Source organism: Haemorhous mexicanus, chromosome 2 (genome assembly GCF_027477595.1).
Source record: "Haemorhous mexicanus isolate bHaeMex1 chromosome 2, bHaeMex1.pri, whole genome shotgun sequence".
Lineage (NCBI taxonomy): Eukaryota > Metazoa > Chordata > Aves > Passeriformes > Fringillidae > Haemorhous > Haemorhous mexicanus.
In genome coordinates, this window is record NC_082342.1 from 91,078,938 (window position 1) to 91,106,213 (window position 27,276).

The 27,276-nt window shown below is 35.7% G+C and overlaps 1 protein-coding gene across 1 annotated transcript in view; it reads left to right on the plus strand.

Annotated features, from left to right (window-relative positions):
* The window catches only part of TMEM131 (transmembrane protein 131), a 93,835-nt gene that overhangs the window by 36,524 nt on the left and 30,035 nt on the right, over nucleotides 1-27,276 (plus strand). The window contains exons 4-18 of the mRNA XM_059839464.1: nucleotides 795-863; nucleotides 10,584-10,707; nucleotides 11,605-11,721; nucleotides 12,603-12,725; nucleotides 13,382-13,462; nucleotides 16,036-16,186; nucleotides 16,317-16,373; nucleotides 17,293-17,354; nucleotides 22,536-22,644; nucleotides 24,478-24,586; nucleotides 25,315-25,468; nucleotides 25,570-25,740; nucleotides 26,001-26,111; nucleotides 26,192-26,326; nucleotides 26,747-26,851. Of these exons, the coding sequence (XP_059695447.1) occupies nucleotides 795-863; nucleotides 10,584-10,707; nucleotides 11,605-11,721; nucleotides 12,603-12,725; nucleotides 13,382-13,462; nucleotides 16,036-16,186; nucleotides 16,317-16,373; nucleotides 17,293-17,354; nucleotides 22,536-22,644; nucleotides 24,478-24,586; nucleotides 25,315-25,468; nucleotides 25,570-25,740; nucleotides 26,001-26,111; nucleotides 26,192-26,326; nucleotides 26,747-26,851 (1,678 nt within the window). The remainder of the gene's footprint in view (nucleotides 1-794; nucleotides 864-10,583; nucleotides 10,708-11,604; nucleotides 11,722-12,602; nucleotides 12,726-13,381; nucleotides 13,463-16,035; nucleotides 16,187-16,316; nucleotides 16,374-17,292; nucleotides 17,355-22,535; nucleotides 22,645-24,477; nucleotides 24,587-25,314; nucleotides 25,469-25,569; nucleotides 25,741-26,000; nucleotides 26,112-26,191; nucleotides 26,327-26,746; nucleotides 26,852-27,276) is intronic.

Here is a 27,276-nt window from a genome sequence, read left to right on the forward strand (position 1 = left end):
AAATCGCAATCACATCATTCTGAATAATAAAAAAATGTTTAGGTCAATGAAACCATTTTGTATGTTTTACTTTGCTTTTTTGTTGTGGTTTAACTATTGTGCTCTATATAACTATACTGATAAAATAAGCAGTAGTAGAGAATGCTTCCAGATACAATGTTGACTTCACTGCTGGATTGTTTGAGTGCTGTTTAAGTTTTGGCCTTCATCTACTAGAATTTTCCTAAAGAGTTTCCAGGGGGAGGTTAGTGTAAGCAAAGCTGAGGAATGTTTCCAGAGCAGAAACATTGTCTTCTGGATATTGCAAGTTTTGAACAGTATTGGGTGTTTTCTCACATGTGGCCTCAGTAACTTCAACTGCATTCAAGATTGTTTATGTACTAGTATAGAAGTAGCTGGAGAAACTCAGGATGTGTATGTAAATTACTGTTACACATTGGACAATATCCAAAACCTCTTTCATTGCAATGTTTGGACATTGCTATGAAAGATGATGTGAACCTTTTTAGTGTGTTGCTTCACTCAGCCATCACTATATAAAGGAGAGGTTTACACTTCAATTATGTCCATTTTCAAGATATGTACTTTTACATAATCTTTCTTGGAGACACTGAATAATCATGTTTTAAAATTGCAATATTTTGACTGGATCATTTTTTTTTGTTTGTTTCTTCTTTTGAATTAATTGCTTTATTAGAATTAGTGTATTTTGCTAAGAGAGGGCTATTTGAGATGGGAAGGGAGCAAAAATGTGTTTAGTAGTATCTTTTATAGCATTTCAATTTTTCTTGCAGTGTATCCCTGTATCGGGGAAATTGCCGACCTCTCCGGTTTGAGCCACCAATGCTGGACTTCCATGAACAGTAAGTTGAAAAGTCTTTTGATCTATTTATTTATGCAAATTAAAACAAAATAAAAACCAATCAAACATAAAAGCCTCCAAACAAACCCTAAAAACCCCTCTATCGACTGCAAAAACCAAATAACAAATAACCCACAAAAACCCAGAAAATGAATAGGAACAGCATTTAAAGCTGATAGAGAAGGTTGTATACATAGATTGCATTAATAGATTGTAGGTGTAATTGACCTACAGAGGGCTGCTGTACTGAGCATCATGTAGCATTAAGCATCATGTAGTGACCTGTCAGCTGCTGTGGTTTTGATGATTTAGATACTTGTACAGCTGCTATTCAAAGTGGACAGTTTTAAGTCTAGAATGTAATGTTCTGAGGTGAGATTACCCCTCTGCTTGAATATAACCTGTGTCAGGGAGCATGTACTCTAGCACATCAGTTTTACTATGGCTTTGGTGGCAAAACAACTGGCTGTGGATCCACAGTTATTAGAACAGTAATATTGAGTTGTGAAAATACAGCCTCAAGCAGAACAAATAGCCTCTAGGAACTTAGCTCTATGTTCTCTACCTTGCAACTGGTTGCTCTTTCCATTAAACAAAAGAAGGAAGGAAACTAGATGTTTCACCAATGTACTTGTTAGTTCTGAGAACTACTTCAGTCTTAACTTGGCTTACCATGAACTGGCTGCTGTGTTTAGGTAGCTCCAGTTCCTTTTATTCCCAGCCATCAAAAGTGGTTCTGGAGTAGGTGTTCATGGAACCTCTTCTGTGCATTGACACTTAGACCAATGCAAACTGTAGTGAAGGCATTTCAAACATTTTTTTACCAGTTCAGCCTGGAAAAATGAGAACAGTCCAGGTGTGCCTTAGCACAGCATTCCTTCCTCCATCCTCAGTCAGTACTGCTGCTGGATGAAAGATTGTTTCATTTACAGATAAGCCACAGATTATTAATAAAAATGTACTACCTTTTTCTTGTGGAAAGACTGTTGTGCAGTGTGGCGACTGTGGAGTTGTACGAGGAAGCTCCTGCGTATTGACATGGTGTACACTTGTGTCTTTCTGAAAGAAGAGAAGCCATAACTGTGTTTTGGTTGCACAGAGTAGCTTTCCAGAAATCACCTTTATACAAAAAAACCCAATGTAAATGTCACTAAATAACAGAGCTGTATGAAAATGCCTCATTTTACAGAACTTACTTGTACTCATTCTAACAGAATTGTGGCTTTAGTTCTGATTAATGACAGAGTAAGTTGCTCTGCCCCCTCTTTTTCCTTCAAAATTTCTTTTAGCTTTTTATGTTGTGTGATTTTGTTATTATTCTTCCTGATGTCAGTAACCAGTCCTAAGTAAGAGAATATAGAGTTTTTAAACTGAATAGCAAATTATCCCATGGTAAGCCCTACTCTACTGCATCTCTGCTACAAGAAAATTAGGTTATAGTTAATAAATTATTTGAGTGCAGTATGAATTCAAACTTGTAGAGCAGTGTGCTTTTTGTTAGAGCTATTGTAAACTTACCTATTGATTTGAGTTTAAGTTAGTTTCTTTTAAAAACTGTAGAAGTATTCAGTTCATAGTAATTCCAGACTTTGATATTGGGATTGTATTTTATGCACCTTTTTCTACTATGAATAAATTTGATGTTCTCTGAGATATCTTTTAAAGGTTATCCAGCGTTTGCGTGCTTATGCTCTGGAGAAAGCTACACGTGCTTTTTTGTTTTGTGGGCTTCCAAAGATGATTTTTTTCTCCCTTGCTACAAGTAGATCCAAGACAGTACCATAAATACTTTAAGTCATGCTTCATTATAGTTTGGCTTTTTTACGTAAGCTGATCTTGTCAAAGCTAAAGGCACTGAAGAAATAGTATAGATCTAATACAGTGTTAAAAGTAGCACAAATCTCTTACTCGGGAATGGCTCTGTACGATATGTGCAAACTGCACTGAGGGATTGCTGTCTTCTGTCAATTAAAATAAGGAACCTGTGTGTTAGATCTTGATTCATTATGTGTTTCTTCATTGGTTTGGGTGGGTTTTTTTGGTAGCTGTATATCATTAATTCTTCTGTTGTCATTTAGGTTATAGTCTCAGGCAGCAATCCTCTTGTGATTTGTTAGAACTTAAGTAAGTTGCCAAAAAAGTTTAGATATGGAGCCCCAAAGTTTAGTTTAAAATCTGTGAACCAACTCTGAGAAATGCTGAGTAACTCAGCCTTATGGTGGGAACAGGCTGCAGGTGCCAAGCACCTCGAAAGTCAAATAATGCAGATTTAAGCTTTTGAGTTTTTGCCTTTTAAATCAGACAGGGTTTTCACATTCAAATTCTGGCTTTTCTGTCTTTGTTATTAATGGATTTTAGAAAAGGCATAAAGTGCATGTTTAGTTTCTGAGTAAGTACTATACCCGACGGGTGTTTTTTAATATGTAGCATGTAGCATTTAGTAGAGCAAACTTGTTCCAAATTCACGTTTATGCTGAGCTATCAGCCTGTATCATACCTAGGCTAAAGAAAGATCTAATATTTATTTTCAGTTTTAAGTCAAGCCATTCTTCCTGTGACATTTTTGGTGTGCTACAAGTGTGTGGGTTTAATCAGTTGTTTCAAAAACATGTCAACTTCAACAAGAATCATTTTTAATAAAAGTTACTTTATCTAAGGATCTCAGAAAATGAAAACCAGCATTAAGTTGATAAATATGTGTTGTAGACAGACTTCCTGTATTCCACCTGGAGATGAGATTACAATGGCCTTCTACTTCTGGTTTATAACAGTTGGAGGTTTTTTTAATGCTGTTTTAATGTAAAGCAAACCATATTCTACCACTTTGAAGGTAGTCCAGGTAATCTCTCATTTATCAAAAGAAATGCTTGCTGCATGTTAGGATATGCAAACCTTTAGCTCACTTGAAGAGATTCCAAATGTTCCCTGTATACATTAAGCCTCTGGGAATGGGATAGAACTGAGGTAGGTTCTCCCATATCACTGTGCCCGGGGACTACTTGAACTGAGTGTGGAATACTCATTTGGGTATTTAATGTGTAAGCCTCTTTCTTGTGTTTCTGAAGCAACACCATTATTTTTCTGGAACAAATTCTGCAACATTTTCAGTATCGGAGATTCAGAGCTTTAAAGAAAACAAGAAAAAAGCCTTACACCTAAAGGCAGCTCCACAACTAACTGCCTGTTTTTTTACCAGCGTTCTGTTCCTTGTATTCTCTTTTAAACTGTTACTCTCCCCTGTTGTTAAAAGGGAATAACTGAGGTGTTCCAGCCTACAAACAGTAATCCTTATGTTGTTCTCCGTAGCTTTGGGAGTTGGTTGCTCAGAGGCTATTTTGTCAGAACAGTCATTATCTATATGACTTCCTCTGTTTAAAACAGGTCTTCATATCTTCAGATCTTACAGATGGCCACCTAGGGTGAAGGCTGAAGAATACTTTTACAGGGCAGTTTCTATTCAGTCCTTCACCTACTTTGTGGGAGAATGTGGATCTTCACAGATCTCAATACATTGCCTTCATCTTTGTTAATTCAGCTCTGACAGTATCAAAAGTGAAGTTTAAGTTCTTTAGCTAAATTTTTTGATAGAGGTACCTTTCGATAATGGAGCATTTGTGTATTGAGTATTTTAGAATTTTACCACAATATAAGCTAGAACTGCTTATTGAAAAAATTTCAGATCTGGAGATATTTTAGATGAAGTTGATATCCTACCGCTGTTTCGTAGAAATGATTGGTAATGTATGAAATTATACTTCTGGTTACAGTAATATTTTAATCCTTGATTAACATATTCTTCTGTGGTGAATGGAGGTTCTTGCTTCCCTCAATTTGAGCAAGGTCCCATTCTCAGACAAAATTTCTTATTGGTAGGGCAGTATTCTGAAGTTCTTTATTTCAGTTTTATATTAATAATCTCATTTTGCATTTCCTTTGAGTGTTTTGATTAGGGGATTTTTGTAATGTTTTCATATTTTTGTTTGTGAACTCAAGCATTTGGCAGGATATTCTGTGAAGGCTTAAGCTGGGCTTGAAAGCAATTGCTTGGCAATGTTCAAATATTGAGACCTTGCAGGCACGGAGACCTTATTGCTCTAAGTAACATAAGGGACATGCTTTACTTTAAGGACAGGATAGTGTCAGAATGGGTAAAAATCTGAAGAATACAGCCTGTCTTAAACCTGTCTCAATATACCTCCCTTTGAATCTAGACTGCACTGCCTACAGTTATTCTTCTAATTACATGAACTAGGAACAAGAAGACAAATGAAATGGGGGCATTTAGAAAGTGAAGGTGTGTCATGAATGTGCTGTACTACAGTGTAAATGGATTTATACCCTTGTAAGGCTTGTTTGGTGTAAAAATTAGGGGAGGACTAGCATGGGAATGGAGAAATTATATTGTTAACAATTTAGCTATTGGACGTTTTCCTGAGCTATAGATTAAATGTTTGCATCTACTAGATATACAGTAGACATTTATATCCTTAAAGCCATGGGAGTTACTTGAAGTAATATAGGATTGATAAAAGTTTAGCAAAATGGTCTGTTTTCTTCATGAACTCTAATCCCTTATACAAAAAATAGTGAAGAATTTTAGCAACTAGAGAATTTATTCAGATGACTATTTTTCCTACATTTTAAGTACATTTACTTAAAAGTAAGTTGCCTATAATGTTCATCCAAATGTTTACACAGTACATTTGATACACTTGTAATGTGTGAGTTTGAGATTGTTGAAATCTTAAAGAAATGTTGCTAAAGGAAACTTCATTTCCCGTGGAGTTTGTTGAATGTGAGAAATTGTTGACAGTAAACTGACATTTCATCCAGATCTGCCTCAGGTTTTGTTCACATATCATGCTAGACTGCACAATGCTGCTGAAAGTTCATTACGCTCCTAGATTCATTCCAATCACACTTGGTGACATGGTTGGATAAACTCTACTACTGTATATGTGGTTTTGATAACCCTTTGGAAAAGGCGTGATTTTGTTGCATGGAATCTAAGTTAGATTCCTAACTTAAAATGGGGCACTTGCTCTATTTAGTATGTTACATTGACACCAACTTTTTGTCGGGTCTAATGTCAAAGAACTCTCTCTGTTAAAAGTCAGTGAATCTGGAAACTAAGAAACAATCAATGTATAGGTTAGTACATATACAAAACCAAAACCCTTCTGTTTTCTTTTGCTTTTCTGAGTTGAAGACATGTTTGAGAATGCAAACGTATGTACTTCAGCTACTCTTAACTTCAGGTAAGAGTAGAAGCCACTTGCCTGTGTCACTCAACCAGTTTTGTGTGTGGCAGGAAGAATACTGTACTCACTATTTCTCTGTTTTTGTTCGTGATGCAGGCTTCCTTTCAGTAAGGAAACTAGCATTTTCTTCAGAATGAGGCACAAAAGGCATTCTCTTTCAGTCTCTGGAGGTAACCTTGTAAGACCAGCTCGTTTTGTTTCTTTTAATTAAAAGTAGTTGGATATGTTACAAAGTCAACACCCAAGTTCTTATTGTTGGAGCTTGCTCGGTCTGATCTTCTGGCTGGAGAACCATCTTCATTGGTTCAGGTAGTTCCTGAGCCTAGGAGAGTGTCCAGGGCACATGACTTTGTATGCTTTCCACATTACTCTTCTGCCTTCTAGGCATCTGTTATTCACCATGATAGGATGCTGTATAACAGGATACTGATTTACCCCTTGTGACGCTTCTGATATGTTGCGTGACAACAAATTTTACAATTGTCTCCTCAGTTGCCAAAGATGCTAAATGAAAAAAATTACATGGGGGAAAACATGTCAGATTCTCAAATGTATGAGGAATTTACCAGAATTGAATATTGACTGTATTTACCTCTATTCCCAGCATTTCAAAATGCAGCTAGGAAGCTTTTGATTGACTTCATTTATCTCTCCAGTCTCATTAGAAAGAATAAGGGATGGAAGAGGAAGAATATATCTGCTGAATTCATATATTTTGCTTTTTAGTAATAGATTTGTATCAGTTTTCATAAATCAAGTGAGCATTTTACAGAGGTGCTTAAACTATGTACAGTAAGAAAAAAAAATTAGTTGCCCTTTCAAAAGGGCATTTACACAGTTTGTATTTGCTTCACAATGAGTAGCTACATATTTTTGCCAGTCAGTTTTGAGCCAGTCAGTCAAGGACTCATCTCCCCAAAATTTGCAAGAGCTTATTTCCATTGTTAAAATAACCTACGCTTTGATGACTGGAACAGCAGTGAATTCCATTACAAGGACATGCTTACAATACACTTCAGGTTCTAACTCAGACTTTGAAAAGAGTTGAGTTGCAGCAGTGAAAACATTAACACAGGTTTCTTTACCCATTTGACCAGGCACCTCACCCTTGTTAATTAGCATCTTCTCGTCTAGGTTATGGTATCAGGTTTTTATCAGTGCAGGTTGACTTTTATGCAGGGACAAAGAATCAGGTGCAAAATCTTACGTGCTTTTGATAGTTCATGTTTGCCTGAAGGTCTGTGTCTATACCAGCTTCTCACAATGAAAAGTGCTAGCTGTGACTGCTCTGGGAAATTCTCCTCCAAAATTTGGCATCAGCTACAGCCATACTTGTGCTGATCATTGTGGTTTGATAATCTGCAGCTTGGAGAGCATCCCTTATGAGATTATTGCTTGGGATGCAGGTTCATTAGAGGTGTCTGATGCACATTGCCTTACCTGGATTTTACCATGTCTAATGACAGAAAAAACAGGTGAGGTTTATGAGGTCCTATTTCTTCATATTTGGGTAACATCACACTTAAAGAATATAAGGAAAGCTGTATAACAGCCAAATGTAATACCAGACTCACTGTTTCAAAATTAGAATGATAAGCAAAAGAGTAAAGTGAAATGAAGTCCTAACATCAGAATTCCTTTTTAGTGCCTTCTGCTGTTATTACCTATAATTGTACTGTAGTAGTTGAGTCTGGAATATGAAATTAGTGAGCTTTGGTGGCTGTTTCCCAACCAGTTTGTTTTTACAGACTTGAGCCTCTCAAAAAAATGTATAGTCCCTTCTTTTCAGAACTGGAAAAACATGAAGGTCTTAAAGATAGTTCAAGTATTAACAAATTCCTGGCTAGTGAGTTTTATTTGCAAGCTACCTTTCTGACATGAGCAGACTGGTGCTTTGCTATTGCCAGTTCATTCAAGATAATTTTCTTGGCTTTGTGATGTTTCACACATGATGCATCATAATTGTCACTGAAGTCAACTCTGATCTTCAGTTTTCAGTACATAGCTGTTTCTCTTTAGAGACCCCAGATGATACAGTAGTCATGTCATTTGCTCACATGTAATACAGTGATTAAAATCTACTCATCTCTCTTCTTGCTGTTGTGGTTGGAAGGAGCTGTTCTGTTTGAGTCTAGTTTTTGCTGTCAAGTCCTCATATGAAGAGTGATTGGAGTGCTTTGTTACAGAGTAGGAGGATGATTTCCCCTTCTTGACGAGCTGCTGAATGTGCTGTGGGGAGGAGAAGTACCCAAAAACTGTGCTGTGGCAAGCAGAGGAGTTGCACTAAGGCACTTCAAGCATGTCTTCCACTAAGGAGAGTGAAAACTTGTAGTGAGAGCTACAGAACAGACAGTTGATCCTCAGGCTTCTAGAGCTTTCTTCAGTGTTGGAGGAGATTGACTGTTATATTTCTTTCCTATTTTTAAAAAATTTTGGTGTTGGTAGAATCTGGATACTGTTTTAAGGCTTGACCACTTCGTCAAAACTAGGAATTTGCTGCAAAAATGTTGGCTGGTATTGAAGCTTCTACTTTTCATAGTTACCAAACAGATAAAATATTTAAGGCCATCTGTAGTGATGTCAGAAAGAGTGTTTGAAGCAGTTCCTTCATAATTCTTGGGGTGCCGGGTAACTCCCTATCTGCAGACATTTTTCTTGGTTGTGGATTTGCATGTTTGTTTTTATGGTGGGATTTTTGGTGGAAGAGATGAGGGAATTTGGAGGGCTGACTCTCATTTGCATTCCTCTGATCTGGTAAGCTTTTTCCTAGCAAAAGAACAGGTACATAGATTTACTGTTTAATTTCATTGACCAACAGTGTAGCAGTTACAGTAGTTAATGCAAAATGTCAGAGCTGATAAACTATTTCCTTTTCTGATATCCCCATGTATGCTAGCAAGAGATGAAAATATTTTCTGTTAGGGCTTAACCCAGATGTCTGGTTTTGTACCAGTTTTGAAAGGTAAGAGAAATTGTGGTTCCTGTCCCTGGTGAAGTTAGAGAAGTCAAAATGAGATTTTTTGACAGTGAAAGAAGGATCAAGAACAAGTGTTTGCTGACAGAGACATGAGATTACGTGAACTCAGCCAGCAATGAGTTTTACAGTGGCAGACTGCAGATATATTTTTGGTAGTCATGATGTCATTTATTGATGGTTAATAATTGTGTCTTTGAATTAATAACATGGTGTTGGGCATCTGCTTCATGCGTAGGAGGTTCTGTAACCACGCTCACTTCGTAAATTGTGGCACTGTGTGTTTATTGTCACTAAATTCTCCATTCAATAGAGCCTTTAATTTACAACAAAGTTACATGGCTTCATCTGTTGAGATATATTCCACACCCCCCTCTAAGCTGCAAAACTGTGACTGCAATAGCACATATTAATTTGGTCTGTTAAGTTCAATTGATGATGGCGGAGCAGCTGCCTGTTTCTGGTCATCATCACTGCGGGTACTACAGGTAGTAGTTCTTACCAGTAGTTTTGGTGTGTCCTTGCAGTGTTTGGAGCAAGTGACATGGGAGAGAGTGCTACATGGACTCCATGTAGCCTGAAAGTTAAAAGTTAGCTGTTTTGAATGTAGCCTGAAAGTTAAGAGTTAGCTGTTTTGAATTCCAGAATTCAAAATGCAGCAGTTTTTGATCTGTAAACTGCACACTTTATTAGTGCTTTGGTGCTGATACTTAAGATGTATGGGTTAAACGGCATGAAAAAAATTTTGACGAGACAGTAAAGTCTGAAAATAATTGCTGAAACAGGAACATCTGTTGTCACCTCAGCTGTTGTAAGCGAAAAGAAGCTAGCCAAAAGCTTGTGTCAAATAAATTTTTTAACATGTCTTGTTACTGAAAACTTGAGCGGTTGTTTGACTGTGTGACTTCCATCTTCTAGGGTTCCTAAATTCTAGAATTTATCTTAAGCTTTTTTTTTTTTTTTTAACTTAAGATATTAATTCAAATGCAATATAGAAATAAAATAGCAGTTGCTGTACATGTCTGCATACTTAATTCTGTAGAGTGTATTATAAAATATAGTACCAGAAAAAATTCTGGGTTCTGGGTAAGACTACTACTTTTGGCTAATGTATGTTCTATTTTTTTTCAGTTGCTGTGTGCAGCCTGTCTTAAGATAGTTATTCAGAGGTTCTAGCGTAGGAATAGAAAACTTTGCTTCTTTTCATTCTGAAGTAAAAATCTGACAATAGAATTTCATGTGCATGATGCAACATTAGGTTAACCTTCAGGAAAAGCAAGCAATAAAATAATGGAAAATATGTTGACTAAATAATTCTTATAAGTCCAACATACATATGTTACTTGAAAAAAGCATTAAATGGAAAGCTCAATTGTCAGTGCTCATCACTTTTGTTCTTCTATCTGGTGTAATGGGAAAAAAGTCCAATGCTTTATTGTCTAGATTTCTGACACTTCGTAAATATTTTCTCTCTCTATTTTGACAGGCCAGTTGGAATGCCAAAAATGGAAAAAGTTTACCTACATAACCCTAGCTCAGAAGAAACAATTACATTAGTATCAATATCTGCTACAACATCACATTTTCATGCATCATTTTTCCAAAATAGGGTAAGTTTTTTTTACTTTCTCAAAATTAGCTTTTCTTCCTTCTCTCAAATCTGAATGAAAACTTCTCTAAAAGAGTGACTTACTGCAATAGTTACACACCTAGAAGTATTAAGATGCTACAGTTCTTCATCTCAGAGCAATTTTGAACTGAGCACAGAAACACAAGGAGTCCTGACTATGTTGAAAATACATATTATAATTGATGGTTTAACAGCAGATCTCCTTTGTTGCTGAAGTGAGTGTATTTCCTCAGAGCACTTATAGAAAAAGACTGTTCCTATAAATTTTCTGAATATTCTGCGTCATGTGAAGTGGTGTTAGTGTGCAGTAGTCACTCCAGTGTACTCAGAGCTGTAATTTTGATATAGGAACTTGCACGTTCAAAAGCATGCTGTCAGCAGGGTTAACTGCTAACCACATTGCTGTCAGAGTCTTCTAGTTTCAGTTTTGTTTGCAGGGCCTGTGGCTTAGCAAGAGCCACGTAAATGTGAAAAAATTCAGAAAACCTGTCTGTGATAAGCAACCTGTTGCATTTATGGGAGTGAGTCTTGTAGCAGTTGCATTTCTCCCGTGACCTTTGAACTGTCAGTCTAAAATATTTTTGTGATAAGCTGAACTCTAAATTCAGAATTCAGTGCAAAAATTCAATTAAATATGATCCTGCACTAGATAATAGTTTGAAATTAATGCAATTTTATTAGTTTGTTACACGTTTCATTTGTTTGAAAGTTCTACCTTTTTCTTTTCAAACCTGCAGTTGACTTTCTAACATCAGTATTCCGCAAAGGACACATGAGGATTTCTGCATCACAAAAGCTATTGTTCATCTGCACGATGCAAATTATTCAGTAAACAGTTTTGCTTATCTCTCCACTTGCTTGCTTTTATTTTTTCCAGAAAATTCTTCCAGGAGGAAATACGTCCTTCGATGTAGTTTTCCTCGCAAGAGTAGTGGGAAATGTAGAGAACACTTTATTTATTAACACTTCTAATCATGGGGTATTTACTTATCAGGTAAGAGAATTACATGCTTTTCAGAAAAGTGAAGTATGAATCAGGCAAAGCAGTGTCTATTATGGTATGCATAACCATCCAAGGATACTTGCACAGTAGTGGTGGGTTGTTGGTTTGGGTTTGTTTTTTTTTCCCATCAACCCAGCTGAAGAAGTTTACATCCCTATTTGTTGTAAGACAGATACACCGTTGTAAGGATCAGTAGGGCAGTACTGTAAGCCAGATCAATGAAATTACATAGGATTTAAAATCCTCCCAATACCTTTTTTGCATGTGTTATTGTAGTGGCTTATTGTAAGGATCTAGCTCATACTTTAGCTCTTTGCTTATCTGATCCAGTGGCAAGACAATGTTACTCATTAAGCTGGCAAAAAATTACTCACTGGAGATTCAGAAAGGTAATTCAGACAGATGAGAGCGACCAATAAGTGAAAAATGAGAGAAATCCTCTTGTTGAAAGAATATAACTCTTACCATGACGATGTTTTGCAAACAAAAAAGCAAGAAAAATGCTTCCCAGTACAGGTAGTTTCATAATTATATGATTAAAGGAACATTTCATATTTCATTAGCCTTTAGCTGGTATCTATCTATGACACTCTATTCTAGAGTGTCCGAAAAAAAGATGGCTTTTGGATTGTCTGTTTTTCAGTATACATGTAAGTAAATAGTAGAAATGAGGAATAGCCTTTAGCTGCAAACTAAACCAGTTTCTTTATTTCAGAGCTTTAGTATGATACTGGTTTTAAAGGTTTAGTTATAAGTATACTATAAAACTAATCAAAAAGAGTTTATGGTAGATTGCTGAAATGGGTGGGCATATTAGGCTTTGCAACAATTACTTGCAGCTGCTTAAGTCTGTGTTTCTTTTTGTGAACCAGGTGTTTGGCATTGGAGTTCCGAACCCCTATCGATTGCGCCCATTTATTGGGGCACGAGTTCCTGTAAATAGCAGTTTCTCTCCTATAATAAATATCCATAACCCTCACAGTGAACCTTTGCAGGTGAGCATAAGAGAAAAATCATTCAATGCTTGTTTATGGTATTAAACTGAAATTTTGTTTATTTTGGTGCTACTTAAATTCTGTTTGAACTTTAGAGCTATTTGAGGTCATATATTTCATATTACAAAGGGTTTTTTTCTGCTCAAATGCAAATCATTTCTAGACATTTTAGATTATAGTCACAGATCTCTTAATTTCCTAAATTGAGATTTTTCTAGTGAAAGTTCAGTTTTTAATATGCTTGTTATTATTGAAAAATAAAGATTTAAATTTCACTGGTAATTAGGAGGAATACTGAAGCAAACAAACAGAACTTTTAATCCAGTGATGCCTCAGCCTTATTCTGTCTGGTTTGCACAGCATAAGGTGATGTTTCAGTATACCCCAGCATGTAATCTTGGAAACCATTCTTATGTTTGGGCAGGATTCATGTCTTTACCTAACCAAATTCTGATTCTGTTGAGTGGTTCACAAACAGTAAAATGCTTAGAAAGCTCATGAAGTGTAGCACTAGCAAATGGCTACGTCAGCGTTAAAATGAATTTGTAAGGTATTCCAGTGGTCAGTTAGTCACTAACCTATGCCATTGCCCATGATAATACCTGTTAAGTAAACAGAATGGTTGAGTGCTAATATTTTCCTGTTACCCACTGCAGGTGGTAGAAATGTATTCCAGTGGAGGTGATCTCCATTTAGAGCTTCCAACAGGTCAGCAGGGAGGTACAAGAAAGCTGTGGGTGAGTAGTCATGTCTTGCAGCACTCGTTGTATTTGTTTGGGAGGTTTTATTTTGATATAAGCTTAGGCTTTGGGTTTTGTTTTGTTTTTTACTAATGTGTCTTGTCATGTAATCATTTAAAATACCCCATTAAAATGGAAGCAGTAACAGGGTCTGTTAATATTGTGGTAGTAGGAGTTGAATGAAAGGTTTAATTAAGATAAGCCATATGCATTGAGCTGTGCTGTTTTGAAATGCAAAGAATAAAATGATTCCCGTTAGAATGAATTACACCTACCTGAGCTTTCAGTCTTGGAGGCCTGAGCTGGATCTAACCCACAAAAAAAAACATACATATTTTTGTTTGGTTTGTTGGTTAGGGTTTTTTTTTTAATTTGTCTTGGCTTTTTTGGTGATGTTGGGTTTTTTTAACTTGGGAAGTCCTTCCAGCAGATTACTATGAATGCACAGATGGGTTGAAAATGAAGCTAAACGAACTTAGGGAAGAAAAATCTATTCCGGACTACTAAATAAAACAGCAGTGTGTGTAGCTGAAGTAAATCCCTAGATCATGAGTTGAGAGTGGCTGGAAACTGTTCTGGAAACACTCCTACATGCATGCCCTGCAGCTACTCCCTACTCAGTGTCTGCTGCTAGAGAGAAGGTAGTGAATTGGATGGACTTGTGGTCTGGTTCATTAAATCTGGTTTGAACTAAGACATGCTGATATCTTTAAGTGAAATAAAATTTAGAAGCATCCTGAAGGTACAGTTCTTGGCTGCGTGCTGTCTGTCACACCATTGGTATTGTCCAGCCAGATACAAAACCTATTTTCCTTTTCACTTAGAATTATTTTTTGATGACTGGTTTTTGGTCTAGGAGAGACTTCAGAGTCATTGGGCTCTTAAGTTTGTCTCTTGCTCAAGTGTATCATTACAGTAATGTGACAGTTATATTTGTTTTAGGAGAGTATTTCCAAGTGAGTTACAAAAGACAATAGCAATTCTTAATTCTTATATTTTCTGGAGAAAGTCCATTAGAATGGCAGTGTTTTAGGTACAAAACCTGTAAGGAAATAAGTTTTAACGCAGATCACAACATTTTAAAAAAGGCAGTGGAAACAGATACTGAGGGGTAGGTGTTCACATGAAAATAGATTTTAAAACATTAATGTCCTAATGTTTTGACACTGCTTTGGTCAAATTGCATTGCTTCTAAAGAAAGCCCCTTACTGGTTGTCAGGAGAACTCAAGGGAGATGTTTTTCAGTGCATGAAGCTTTTTGGCTTCTTTTGGCCAGGTTGCCAGTTAAAGCAGTGATGACTCACATGTGAAAGTTTCCAGTGTCTGGCAAGGACTAATCCTCTTGTTTCCTCTATCCATCCATTTTCATATCCACTGGTATGCATTTTCATAGAACCATTGGTAATTCAAAACAATAAAGCAGCTTTAAGAAATCAAACCAGTTGAAGGAAACACACAGATATATCATTGTATTGGTTATGTGAAGAGCTGTACTGAAGTTAGAAAAAACTTCAAAGCAGCAGAAATTACTTGAGTTATGGTGATGATACTCTGACATATGGATATACATAATTGTATAAAATCGTTCTGATGCCAAATGCTTGAATGATTGGATGGAACAGTCGGCATATGCAGGAGTATTTTTTGATCTGACCAACTTTGGATCCCTAGTTACACATATGGAAGAGTCAGATCACATCCTTTGATACATTAATGAATGGCTGCATTATGTTGGGTCTGTGAAAACAGAACTTGAAATCTTACTTTGATATTCAACAGCTCTCAAAATATACATATGCAGTCATTGTGCCTTAGAACATTTCCAGTCAAGGTTTTCATCTTCTATTTAAAAACAAAAACCAAGCAACCAACCAAAAATCCAATCCTCAGACCTTCTGTAATGAGATGAGGAAGACAACCTGATGTTAGTATTTCAGCTGTAGTGCTGAAGTTAGTCTTGTGCTCCAGCTGTGTTCAGAAAAATACAGAAAAAGATGTCTTTCAAACCCTGAATGCAGATTAGAACTGACAGAATAGGCATGGTTTAGCAACTGAAATTAGTTTTTACTTTCTCCTGTAAATTACATGGTGACTAATAAACATAGAGCTCCACAAGCTTCTGGCTGCATGGTGTTGTGCACTGGTTTAGTTTGTGTTTAGCACTGAAACTTCGGAGAAAAAACACTCAGAGTATGCAAAGTCAATATTTGATATTACTGTCAACATTTTTTCTGAATATTTTTTGTTTATTGCCAAATTCTGCTAATGTAGCCTACTGTCTTTTTACCACAAATTGAATACATAAAACTTAGAGTCCTAGAATTGTTAACTTAATTAAATGGGACATGAAAGTTCTCTTGCATATACCTAGTTTTAATCAGTGTCAGATGATTTCAACTATGCTTTATAAATTTAATGGTAATTTTAATTATATGAAGCTTATCTCTTCCTGCTATTGTAGCTTTTTCTCTTAACACAGTTGTACTCAATGCTTCTATTGCAATTATTTGGTGTGACAGCTTTTTTTGTAATTACTGTGCTCTCATAGATGTGCTTTGATTATTTATCAGGAAATACCTCCCTATGAAACAAAAGGAGTGATGAGAGCCAGCTTTTCTTCAAGAGAAGCAGATAATCATACAGCCTTCATTAGAATAAAAACAAATGCCTCAGACAACACAGAAGTTATTATTTTGCCTGTTGAAGTAGAAGTTACAACAGGTTTGTGAAAGAGTGGTTGGGGTTTGATTGATTTTTGGGTTTGTTTTGTGTTTTGGTTGGGTTTTTTTTTCAATTATTCAAATTAATTAACTCTAAGTATAATAAGAAAATTGTTTATTTTTTTTTAAAGCACCAGGAATCTATTCATCAACAGAAATGCTAGATTTTGGTACACTACGAACACAAGGTAAACCAGTCTTCAGTTCTCAAAGTATTGCTCAGGAATAGGGTGGGGAGGGGAAAGCCCAGTGCCTTTGTACTGTTCAGGGTTGCTTCTGGAATGATGCTTTTAAAGACAGATTACAGCAGTGGGTCACAATAGTGCACAGATGCAAGAGTACTTGGGATGTGTACAAGCAAGCAATAGTTTGCACACCAGGGTGTAAGTCCACTAGTAAGGTTTATGTTACACAGTTTAGTGCACATAGATTAGTCTGAAAAGTATTTCAGTTCAGTTAGCTTGTGAACTTGTGAAAATTGCTTCACTTCTGGGTAAGTCTTAATAATTTTCAGACAGGGGAAAAGTGAAGGTGGGCAAACTTGATCAAATGTTATGATAGGATCTTTTTTTAATTGCCTCTAACACATTTGGGCTTAACATTTTACATTTATATGGTTTAGTGATAAAAAAGTAGTAAAACTACTAGTGATCAGAAAGTAGTAGAACTAGAGGCATTTTTTGAAACTGTAAGAGGGATTTATTGCTGACAAAAAGCAGTATTTATCTTCTGTTCAACTAAAAAAAAGATAGCTTCTGAAGAACTTTTGCATGCTACTTCCTTAACATGTAAAGACTTTCAAGTAAGAGTAATTTCTTCTGAACATGGTGCATCTGAAAAAGTCATTGATTGTAGTATTTTAGTCTGTTCACTTCTTAATGTGTTAGAAATATGAGTGGTAGGATGAAGGATGTAATGCCTACTAATACACAAAAAGGCAGTTTTGTTGGAACTAGCTATTTTGACTGGCTGTTCTGTCATCTTAGTATAACTTTTTAACACTGAACAGTGGAGGTATATAAGAAACCAGCTTGTGTAAATGACTTTAGATAAGATTCACATGTTAAAATAGCCTAATAGACAGGTGTTTTTTTTGTTCTTTAACAGATCTGCCAAAAATTTTAAATCTGCATTTATTAAATTCAGGAACAAAAGATGTGCCAATTACAGTAAGTTTGATTTCTTTCAATTTGAAACTTTCTACATGGATTTACTTTTTCTTGTAAAAATTGACGATACACAGGTTTACCATGTAGTGGTCAGAATTAGAAGCTAGGTGATGTTTGACTGAAAATGTAACTTAATATCAGAGTAAATAATTTTTATGCACGTTAATTGTTTACATCATTGTCTCCTTTGAATGCTCTGAACAACATTTTTAGGCTGTACCTGCAATATCTGAACCTTTGGAAACTTTTATACTTGAGAACAATAATTCATGTTCAGTGGGTGAGAAATTAATACAGTCTTGTAAGATTCTTTGTCCTCATCACATTTACACATCAGTATATAAAGTGGTTCCCCAGCATAATTTTTTAAGATAAGCCAAGCTTATCTACTGCTTTCAGGAGATGCCTGTAAAATTACCCTTTTTTTCCTTTAGCTTATTTTCTTTGTTGCTTGAAATAATAAAGGAACCCAAAGACTACGGGGCCCTTTGCAGTAAGACCACTGGAGCCTAAAGTGAAGTGCAGCCAGCTTCAGAATTCTAGCATTTGGATTTTCTACTTTCTATTTTTACTTCAGAAATTCAGCACTAGTCTGGTAGTCCGCCTTTGTTCATTCATACCTTCTTCCTGTGTGATTTTTCTCATTGCCCACTATTTTTCTCACTTCTTCCTTCTTCCCTTCCTGTCTTCCTTCTTTTCCAGATTTAGTTGTGTAGCTAGCTATACCTTGTCCCAATGCGCTTCAAAAAGTGTTGAAGTGTTGAAATGGAGCCAGAGGAGCCAAAAGAATGACTGAAGGATTGGCAAAGGTTCCTTACTGAGATCTTGGAGAGCATTTCTCTGTTTATAAAGATTGAAGCTGTAACAATGAGGAACAGTGTTTTAATAGTAGAGATCTAGCAAAATCTTAGGATGCTGGAAACTGAGGCTAGATGAATTTAAAGTAGAAACAGGAAACATTTTTAGTGATGAAGATAAGTTTTCACAGTGACAATAGACCATTGCAGTGCTTGCTAAGCTGTTATTCACTAATAGTTTTCAAGACAGGAGACACAGTATACTGCAAAAAAATTTTTTTTTTCTTTGAGGTCCTGATGCTTATTGCAACAGTGAGGTCAGTTGATCCTATAAGAATCATGGGTTTGTAAGCTATGACACAACTTCCACAGAGAGTTTTAAAAACCAAAAAGACCTGTATAAGTATATGATTTTTGCATTGAGAGGATTGGTAAATTCAATATTTTATTTTTACAGCTATATTTGCATGTTTATCATCTTAGATTCAACAGTTTGCTTGTTGGGGTTTTTTTTTAATTGTTTAAAGTGTGTCATATACTTGCTGTGTACAATGCAAATAACCATATTTTCAGACTATCAGTATCACTTCTAATCTTGGTTAGTGTAATCTTGTTAGATCTGGTTGTGTAGTGCCTAATTCATACCCCTCCATTTAAAAAAGGCCCAAGCCCATCCCTTTGTTTTTTTTAAGCTATGGTCTTTGGACTATGGGCTGTAAACCATAAATACCAATCTAATGGAAGGCTGATAACTGACTTGATAACCTTTATACATGTCATGACAAAACTTTTCCAGTAAATTATTTTTTTACTGTGTATCAAACCAGTCAATTTGGTATTTTTAAAGCCTTTGGGACTCACTTTTGCAAGGAAAAAGCTACCACACAGTCCAGACATGATGTGTTTTTCAGTGTATCACATGGCACATCAAGTCAATTGTTCTTTTCATTAAGGGACAGCTTTGTTGGGAAGTTTGTAAACTTTCTAGCTTTTGAAGCACTTTGTGAATTTCTGCTGCTGTGCCAATCAATGAATTTCAAAGTTGAAAGCAAGAGTAAAAAATTTCACCAAGAAGAGACTTGGTGAATAGCTTACTTCTAGGAAAGCTTGATAAATAGACTTCTGACCCTTTAGAGCTAGTTTAAAAGTAGTGAGACAGACTGTGTGACAAATTTCATCTTAATGTCAGAAGAAAAGGCCAAGGCTATATTTAGCGTATGTTTAAGCTGGGTGCTGGAGGAGCTAAATATCTTCAGGTCATCAGTCTGTGAGAGACTTGTAATACTCTTGCCAGACTTGTGGTTGTTCTGCCTTCAAGTACTTAGTCATGCTATGGTCCAACAAACTGGTTGAGGAAGATAAGAGCAAATAATTTTCTTTTTCAAGTTTTAAAACTACTTTTATCTCCCTCATTTTGTAGGGTTTGTTCCATTATTAAGGATAATAATGCTTATTTCATGACTGGATAAACTAGTCATGCTGCAACAATTAAGCCATTCTGTCAAAACTCTGGTAAATGTAGATTGTTGAACACTGTTTTATCCCTTCTCTATAATGAAAATTTGGTCTTTCCTTAAGGTACTTTAAGCCTGTTTGACTGCTAAAAGCAAAGGGATACTTCAAAACTTGAGGTCCTGATCATATTTGATGCATGAAGAGCCAGGAACTTCAGGATAGTCTTAATGAAGCTGAATTGTATCAGTTTGAAAACAAAAGTGTTTGTGTAAGAAAGTATTAAGTTCTGTCCCAGCTTTAGAATAGGGGTCAATTTCTCGTAGCAATCTGCAAGAAGTAGTTTGCTTCTGTGTCGTGTTTTCATCTTCACATTTGGGTGCATGCATCTCAAAATTACCAAGGATTACAGTTTAGTAGTAGTTTGTTCCATGTACTGCATGATTCTTTATGGAGAAAGTGAACTTTAATTAGTTAGGTGTTTCTCTGTTTAAACACAAGACCAAGAAATTTCTGACATTTGTGTCTGTAAAAGAGAATAAAACAGTTCAGAGGTGGTTCTGACACTAATGGAACCAGCCTTAATCTGCTACCTGTAGCCACAGGACTTTTTTGTCTATGCTAGGTGGGCAAGACAAAACTGGGTTCAGGAGCCTTCTGACTGGTAAACAGTGTAGATGAACATGAGCCAGTCTTCCAACCCATACTCTTTAGTTTATTAGAATACATGTAGCCCAAGAGTCCTTAAACCTTCAAAGTCTTTCTCAAGAACTCCTGCAAAAGCACAAAGTTTTAGCCCCCCTTCGTGTCCTCTAGCACATTTAAGATCTTAATTTTTTGCAGTGATGCTAAATATTGAATGTGTCTTCACAGAGCAGGGTCAGGAGTCTTGAGTGGGTCATTCTGTGGGAGAGCCATGTGTTACTGAATTATGTCTATTTAAAATTATTCTTCCCTAGAAAAGTTACTGTTAGGAATATTTCTGAGAAAATTGGTGGTATGACGTTCTTGATGGAACTTTTTTTGTTGATGATTTTTAATGCATATTTCAGGACAGACTTTCCATGAGCTTTATTTTGAAATAGGTTGAAATTTGAGGAAAGTGACATTGAAAGGATACTTAAGGATGTTTGTTTTTTCCTTAGTTATCTTAATTTTTTATTTCACTTTATAGCATGTAATCAAGTAACAAATGGGAAATGTGCATTATGTAGTTCAAAAATTTTCAACAAAACAGTGTAAATTCCTTCCTCAACTACATTCGCCAACTGTAGACATTTTGAGTAAATACATGTAGGTTTGTTACACTTATGGTTTAAGAGATGCACCTCTGAAAGCTGCCATTTTTCTGGTAATAGACTGTCCTTTTGAATATTTCCAGTTTGATTTACTAGATGAAATCAGCATTATTTCAAAGCAGTAATTAAAGAAAGCATTTTGCGTGCGAAGAGGTTCTAAAAATATTTATTGTCTCTGTCATCCAGAAGTTGTGAACTTTATCGCAGCTTTGATTTCATCTGCTTTAGGAGGGTTTTTTTTTTAAGTTGTGTCAAGATTTTAGTTTTGTAGTGTGGATCTCATTAGAAGAAAATTGAAATCATTATTAATTGGCTTATGAAGAGGAATACCAAATATCTGCACCCCATGTATGCAGATATGGTGGTGGATGAAGTTCAGTGCTGTAAATCCAAAATACAAAACTTCTGCTTGAGTTAATGGAGATTATTCATTAGCTGCAGGAGTAGTGCTGCTTGTTCCCACTAAGGTTCATGTGGTCTGTAGAACTAAGTTATTTATGCACATTTTTATGGCTTTAATTTACAATCAAGGACAGCTTGGCTTGGAAGAACTGTAATTGGTTTGTGCCACTAGCTGTCTGCCTTCCTCCCTGACCAAGAAAGGCTCAGCTGCTTGTTAAACAGGTGCTAAACCTCTGCAGCCCAGCAGAAGGTAAAGCAGCACTCATTTCAGTTTTCTTAATTCAGCATCCTGTAATTTGCTGTGGCTTAACAGCTGCTACGTGAGCAGCTGAGCTGTTCTTAAAGTAGGAGAAGACAGCTGGGAGGGAAGAATCATGGCAGCCATCCTAATTTTAAGCAAAACAAGAATAAGACCATTTAAATGCTTCATGCCCAGTTTCTCCGTGGAATCTAGATAGAGAGTTTGCTAGCGATCTCTATAGAGTCTTCAGATGACATGGAATCCCTTATCATGCTGCACAGCAATGAGTACCTCTGCAAATCAGCTCTGGCTATTAACTGACACAGCCACTGACACAGTAGCTCTTCCAGGGATGCCCATTTACCTTTTCCCTTTAGTTTAAAAGAGTAAATCCTCAGATGTAAAGGGTGACCTTGTAAAGTGTAAGTGTAGAACGAGTGTCATCACAGATCTACAAAATGTTTCTCTATACAGTTAGGTTTTTTTTTTTCTCTGCAGAAAATGGGATTAGAGACAAGGGAGATGTCTGTATCCTCTCTGGTAGTTGCACAAGTTAGCTAACAGCTTTGTTAGTGAGTGCACCAGAAACAAATAGCCTATTGTAGCCCTGCAGCATTAAGAATAAAAATTAAATCTTATTTAAATAAGGTTTGGTTTCTATTTTAATAACTTTAAAATTTTTATTAATACATTTCTAATAATGTAGTAATTTTAATTTTTTAATTAATTAATTTCTAATAATTTTAATTAATACATTTCTGGCCATACTGTCACTTGATTCAACATCCCCAAGGTTTCCTACTTTCCTATATATTGACTGAGTAATTTGTAGGACCTGAAAAAATTCTCAAACCACTTGTAATGCTGCTTTCTTATAGGTAAGATAGACCTGCAAGAGCTTGACCAAACGTAGTTGCAGTTTTATCACTGTGAAAGGTTTCACAGCGTGTTATAATGATACATTTACAGATGCTTCATATTTTGTTTGCAGAGTGTTAGACCTACACCACAGAACGAAGCGATAACAGTATATTTCAAGCCCGTTACGTTAAAAGCCTCTGAAAGTAAATATACCAAAGTTGCCAGCATTAGCTTTGATGGTAAGTACTACTCCCCTCTTCTTAAAACTTGTCAAGTTCCAAAAACTTACTGAAGTTTCATTGATTATTTTCACTCTCTAAACAAAACACTGTTTATAATTTTGAGAAGAAAATGGGATTTTCCTACCTGGAAAAGGCTTACAGTTCTCCTGAACTTCAGTTATTTCTGAAAGGATTGTCTTTGTTTATGATCAACAAGTATCTTAGATTGCTAAATACAAATGTGAAGAGAAGGTATTTTTAATTTTTCTAATAAATATAACTTTATTATTATGTTAAGGTACTGGTTATTTAAATGTATTTTTGTTTTAAGCAGACATTTGTTTTTGAGAAATTCTTATAAACAAGGTAATAAGTACAAGTTACTCCTGGGGAAATTTCATTTAGACACAAGAAGAAAATTTTTCACAATGAAAATAATCAGCCTTTGAAATAATCTCCCCAAGAAGAAGTGGATTCTGCAGTGCTGGGCACTTAAGATCAATCTGGCCAGGGTGCTGAGACATCTGTTTAAACTGTACTTCTGCCAGGAAAGGTTGGACCGAGGGGTCCTTGAGGTCTCCTTCAACCTGGTATTCTATGATTTTTCTCCTACATGGTGACTTTAAATACTGTGCTGACATTTTGTAGCAAGGCACCTATGTTTTTATAGAGATTTTAATCAACTGTTAGAATGGTGGTAACTACTCAGATGTTACTGCTTTAAGATACTAGTTGGTGCTGTAAGTCTTTCTGCCTGGATTGCTTAAAAATGGAATCCTATGCATGCAATAGTCGTGGTAGACATAATTTTAGAAGTTGCATGGAAAAAGAGGAAAGAATTGATTTTTATTATAATTTCTGGATTAGCACTTTAGAAATTTAATAGCTCATGGTTTCTAAAAAAGTGAAGTATATTTTAGCTTATAAATTCTAAAAGAAATTAGTTCTGTCAACCTGAGGTGATAATACATTCAGATTTTGAAGCTGGTGGGAATTGTTATATGAGGACCTACTGGCTAACATATGGTGCATCTTAGAAGGAATGGTGGTTCCTGGGAAAAATACCCAGTTAAGCTGCTTAATGTGTTTAAGGAATTGACTTGATGAATTCTTATCAGTGAAGCAACCAGCCCTAAATATATGCAATTTCAGCTGTCCTAATTACATGCAGGGGCTTTAGGGGCTTGATGGCTTCTCTTAATTAGTATTTGAGTACCTTGATTTTTTTTTTTTTTTTTGGCACTACTAATACCAGGCTAACATTTCTTGTTCTGTGATCTTGGAGCAGATCTGTGAGCATCACTCTTGGTGCTTGTGTAGTTTGAGTTCTTACATCTATTCTGCTTATCTTTTTGCAACATTTAGCTTGTCTTTCATTTCCTCATTATTAAGAAGCTGTTACATTTCTGGCCCAAAGATCCTCATAACTGCTAGTTCTAAGTGAGGGACCCAGCAATCTCAAGCTTCTGTTCTGTTAGGAGAGGGATGGTTTTATTCCATATTCTTAGCGGAGACTTCAGTTCATCTGGATCAAAATTATCCTCTGGACATATTCAAGTTATTTATATGACAGCAACAATCAGGCTTCCCTATTGTAGAAATGCTTAGTAAATCAGGCAAGTCATCTAACTGGTGTTAAATGGGAAGATTTCAGAATTGGGATCTCTTGTTTCATAGACTTTATACCACGTCGGTTTGGTTATTGAAATTCCCTTAAGCTCCGCTTTTTTCCTTCCACGATAATTAATTTCTGGGCTAGCTCTGTGGTTTTATTCTTCACTCATTCTAGTATAACTTAATGGATCAATTTTTGTCAGCTTTAACAAACTTCTTATATTCTTGTGTGTGCAGCATCAAAAGCAAAAAGAGCATCACAGTCTTCTGGGAAAATAACTGTTAAAGCAAAAGAGAAGAGCTATTCCAAACTTGAAATACCGTATCAAGCAGAAGTGTTGGATGGGTAAGCTTCCAGTAACTGAACATAGTTCAAAAACAAAATACTTTAAATTAGAGGGGAATATTCCTGTTTGTAAATAAATGGATGAGGTAGTCTTGGCCATTGATAAGTTGGTTTCAAGTTTAAATTGAGTTTAAATTGACCTTAGTGAGCTGTTTTTCAGAGCAGCTGAAGACTGCAGATGAGACATTTTAAAAATGCAGTATTGGAAATATTTCTGCTTTTGCATTCACTGTTCTATTGCTATATGAAGTAAGGGTAGAGAAGGTACTTTTGGTTTTAAGCAAAATTTTGGAAGAACACTGTATTTCCTTGGGTTTTGTTACTAATTTACAAAGTATGACTAAGTTGACTTGAAAAACATTTTGTATGAGGTGCTATTTTATCAACAGAACTGGCAGACTAATTAAATGGCCAAGAAACTAAACATTGTTTAGTTTGTGCTAAATTTTGTGCTGCAGACACATGATTTGGCTAATAAAAAATACAAGATTTGCAAATTTTCTTAAAACTTCAACACTTCCTTTTAGTCCCCCTGTTATTCTCAGTTACTTGTTTTCTTATCTTATTTGAATTACTTAGTTATTGATATTCCTGTAGTGCTGATAATATAGTTTCAGCATGCAGTGGGGTATGCACATTTTAGCTGTTTGAAATGATCAATTCTTTTCTTTGTGTAAGGAAAACAGTTTGAGGAAAATCTTCTTCTTTATTCTGTTTTCTTTTAATAGTTATTTAGGATTTGATCATGCTGCCACACTCTTTCACATCCGTGACAGTGCTGCTGATTCTGTGGAAAGACTGATCTATCTGACAAACACATTCAGTTTTGCAGTCCTTATACATGATGTTGTGTTACCAGAAGAAGCAAAACCAATGTTTAAAGTAAGTCCCATTTCAGTGGATGCTTTTACCTATTAGTAAATGCTTAAATGTGATGCACTTGGATCAGTTGTAACCTTGGTCTTCATTGTTCACTGATCTAGGTCCAGAACTTCAGTAAACCAGTCTTAATTCCACCCAATGAATCAAGATATATTTTTACACTTCATTTTATGCCTTCCACATCATCTGTTCACGTAGATAATAATATCCTACTTATCACCAATGCTTCTAAATTTCACCTACCTGTCCGAGCATACACAGGATTTCTAGATGTAAGTATTTTCCTTTTTTTTGGCAAGTTCTTTCTAAATAGAAGCAGACTTCATAGGACTCTTTAATTCTTTATTCTAATTTGGTGTCTGCTGAAAAATTCTTTTTTGTTTCCTTAAAGTCTTTAGTTTTACATAGGAAGTTTATTAATGTAGAATCTTGAGATTGTCATAAAATTATTAATGTGATTTTTTAATGAGCTTAGAGTTTGAGCACACTTTATATTTCGCTTATGCTTAAATACTTTTATCAATCTTTCTAGTACTTTGTACTGTCTCCAAAAACTGAGGAGCGATTTATAGATTTTGGCATATTGAGTGCAACAGAAGCTACCAGCATTTTATTTGCAGTCATCAACAGCAATCCAATAGAGGTGAGGATATTTTTAGTTTATCTTTTAAAAAATTTACATCAGTATTGTTACTGAAAACAGTACCTTTTGTTCTTTTTAAGCTGGCTATAAAAAGTTGGCATATTATAGGGGATGGTTTGGCTGTAGAACTTCTAACAACTGAAAAGGGAAACAGAACAACAATAATTGCAAACCACCACGAACTACAGAATGCTACTGCATCTGATCAGTCTTCAGTAAGTAAATCTTTGAATCCATTGCTTTAAAGCTAGATACAGGAGGGGAGAAAAGAGACAAACCACTGCAAGTTCTTTCAGTTTCATTTTAACAGAGGAAAGATAAGAATTCTTAATTTTTGTCTGAACTCGAGTATGATAAAGCATGTAGGCTTCCTAAATTTATTTTAAGGAGCAGCATTATATTTACCCTATCCAAACCTAGCCAATCTCGATACACTCAGATGATGTTTGTTGTTAATCTGGGATGAGCAGAAATTTATCACCACAAGGGAATAGATAATTTTTGTGTTAGTCACTCACATATATGAATTCATTGTTTATCACTGACAGTAGTTTTAAATGGATTTTGAGTCTGGTTTTCATGAAATTTCTTTTTGTTTAATGGAATACATTGGTGACTTTTTCTACCATTTACAGGTGATACTCGCATCAGGCTATTATGCAGTGTTCAGAGTAAATCTAATAGCGAAGGAACTTGAAGGAATTCATGATGGAGCTGTACAAATCACAACAGATTATGAGGTATATTTATTGTATAATAAATGAGTGTTGCCCAAAAAATCTCTTTAGTCTTTAGGTGTTGTATTAGTGGACAGACTGTAGCATGAGTTGACATTGGAAGGGAACTCCAGAGGTCAGGTTATCTTTGCAAGTTAACCCTGCATCATACAACAGGAATGTTACTTATGCTTTTATTATTATTTTTGTCCAGCTTTCTGGACTACCTATTTAAATGTGACCTAATGCTTTGCAGTTTGGGTTCTTCAGTGACATGATGCGTCCTCAAAGCATCAATGCGTGGATCTTGGGGCGTGTCATGCTCTGACAATGTGCTTCTCCATACATTATCAGCTACTGAAACAAAGCTGTAATATCAGCCATTTTTGTCAAAATACAATGTGAAAGCTGTTTTGGAGAGTCATAGAATCATTAAGGTTTAAAAAGAC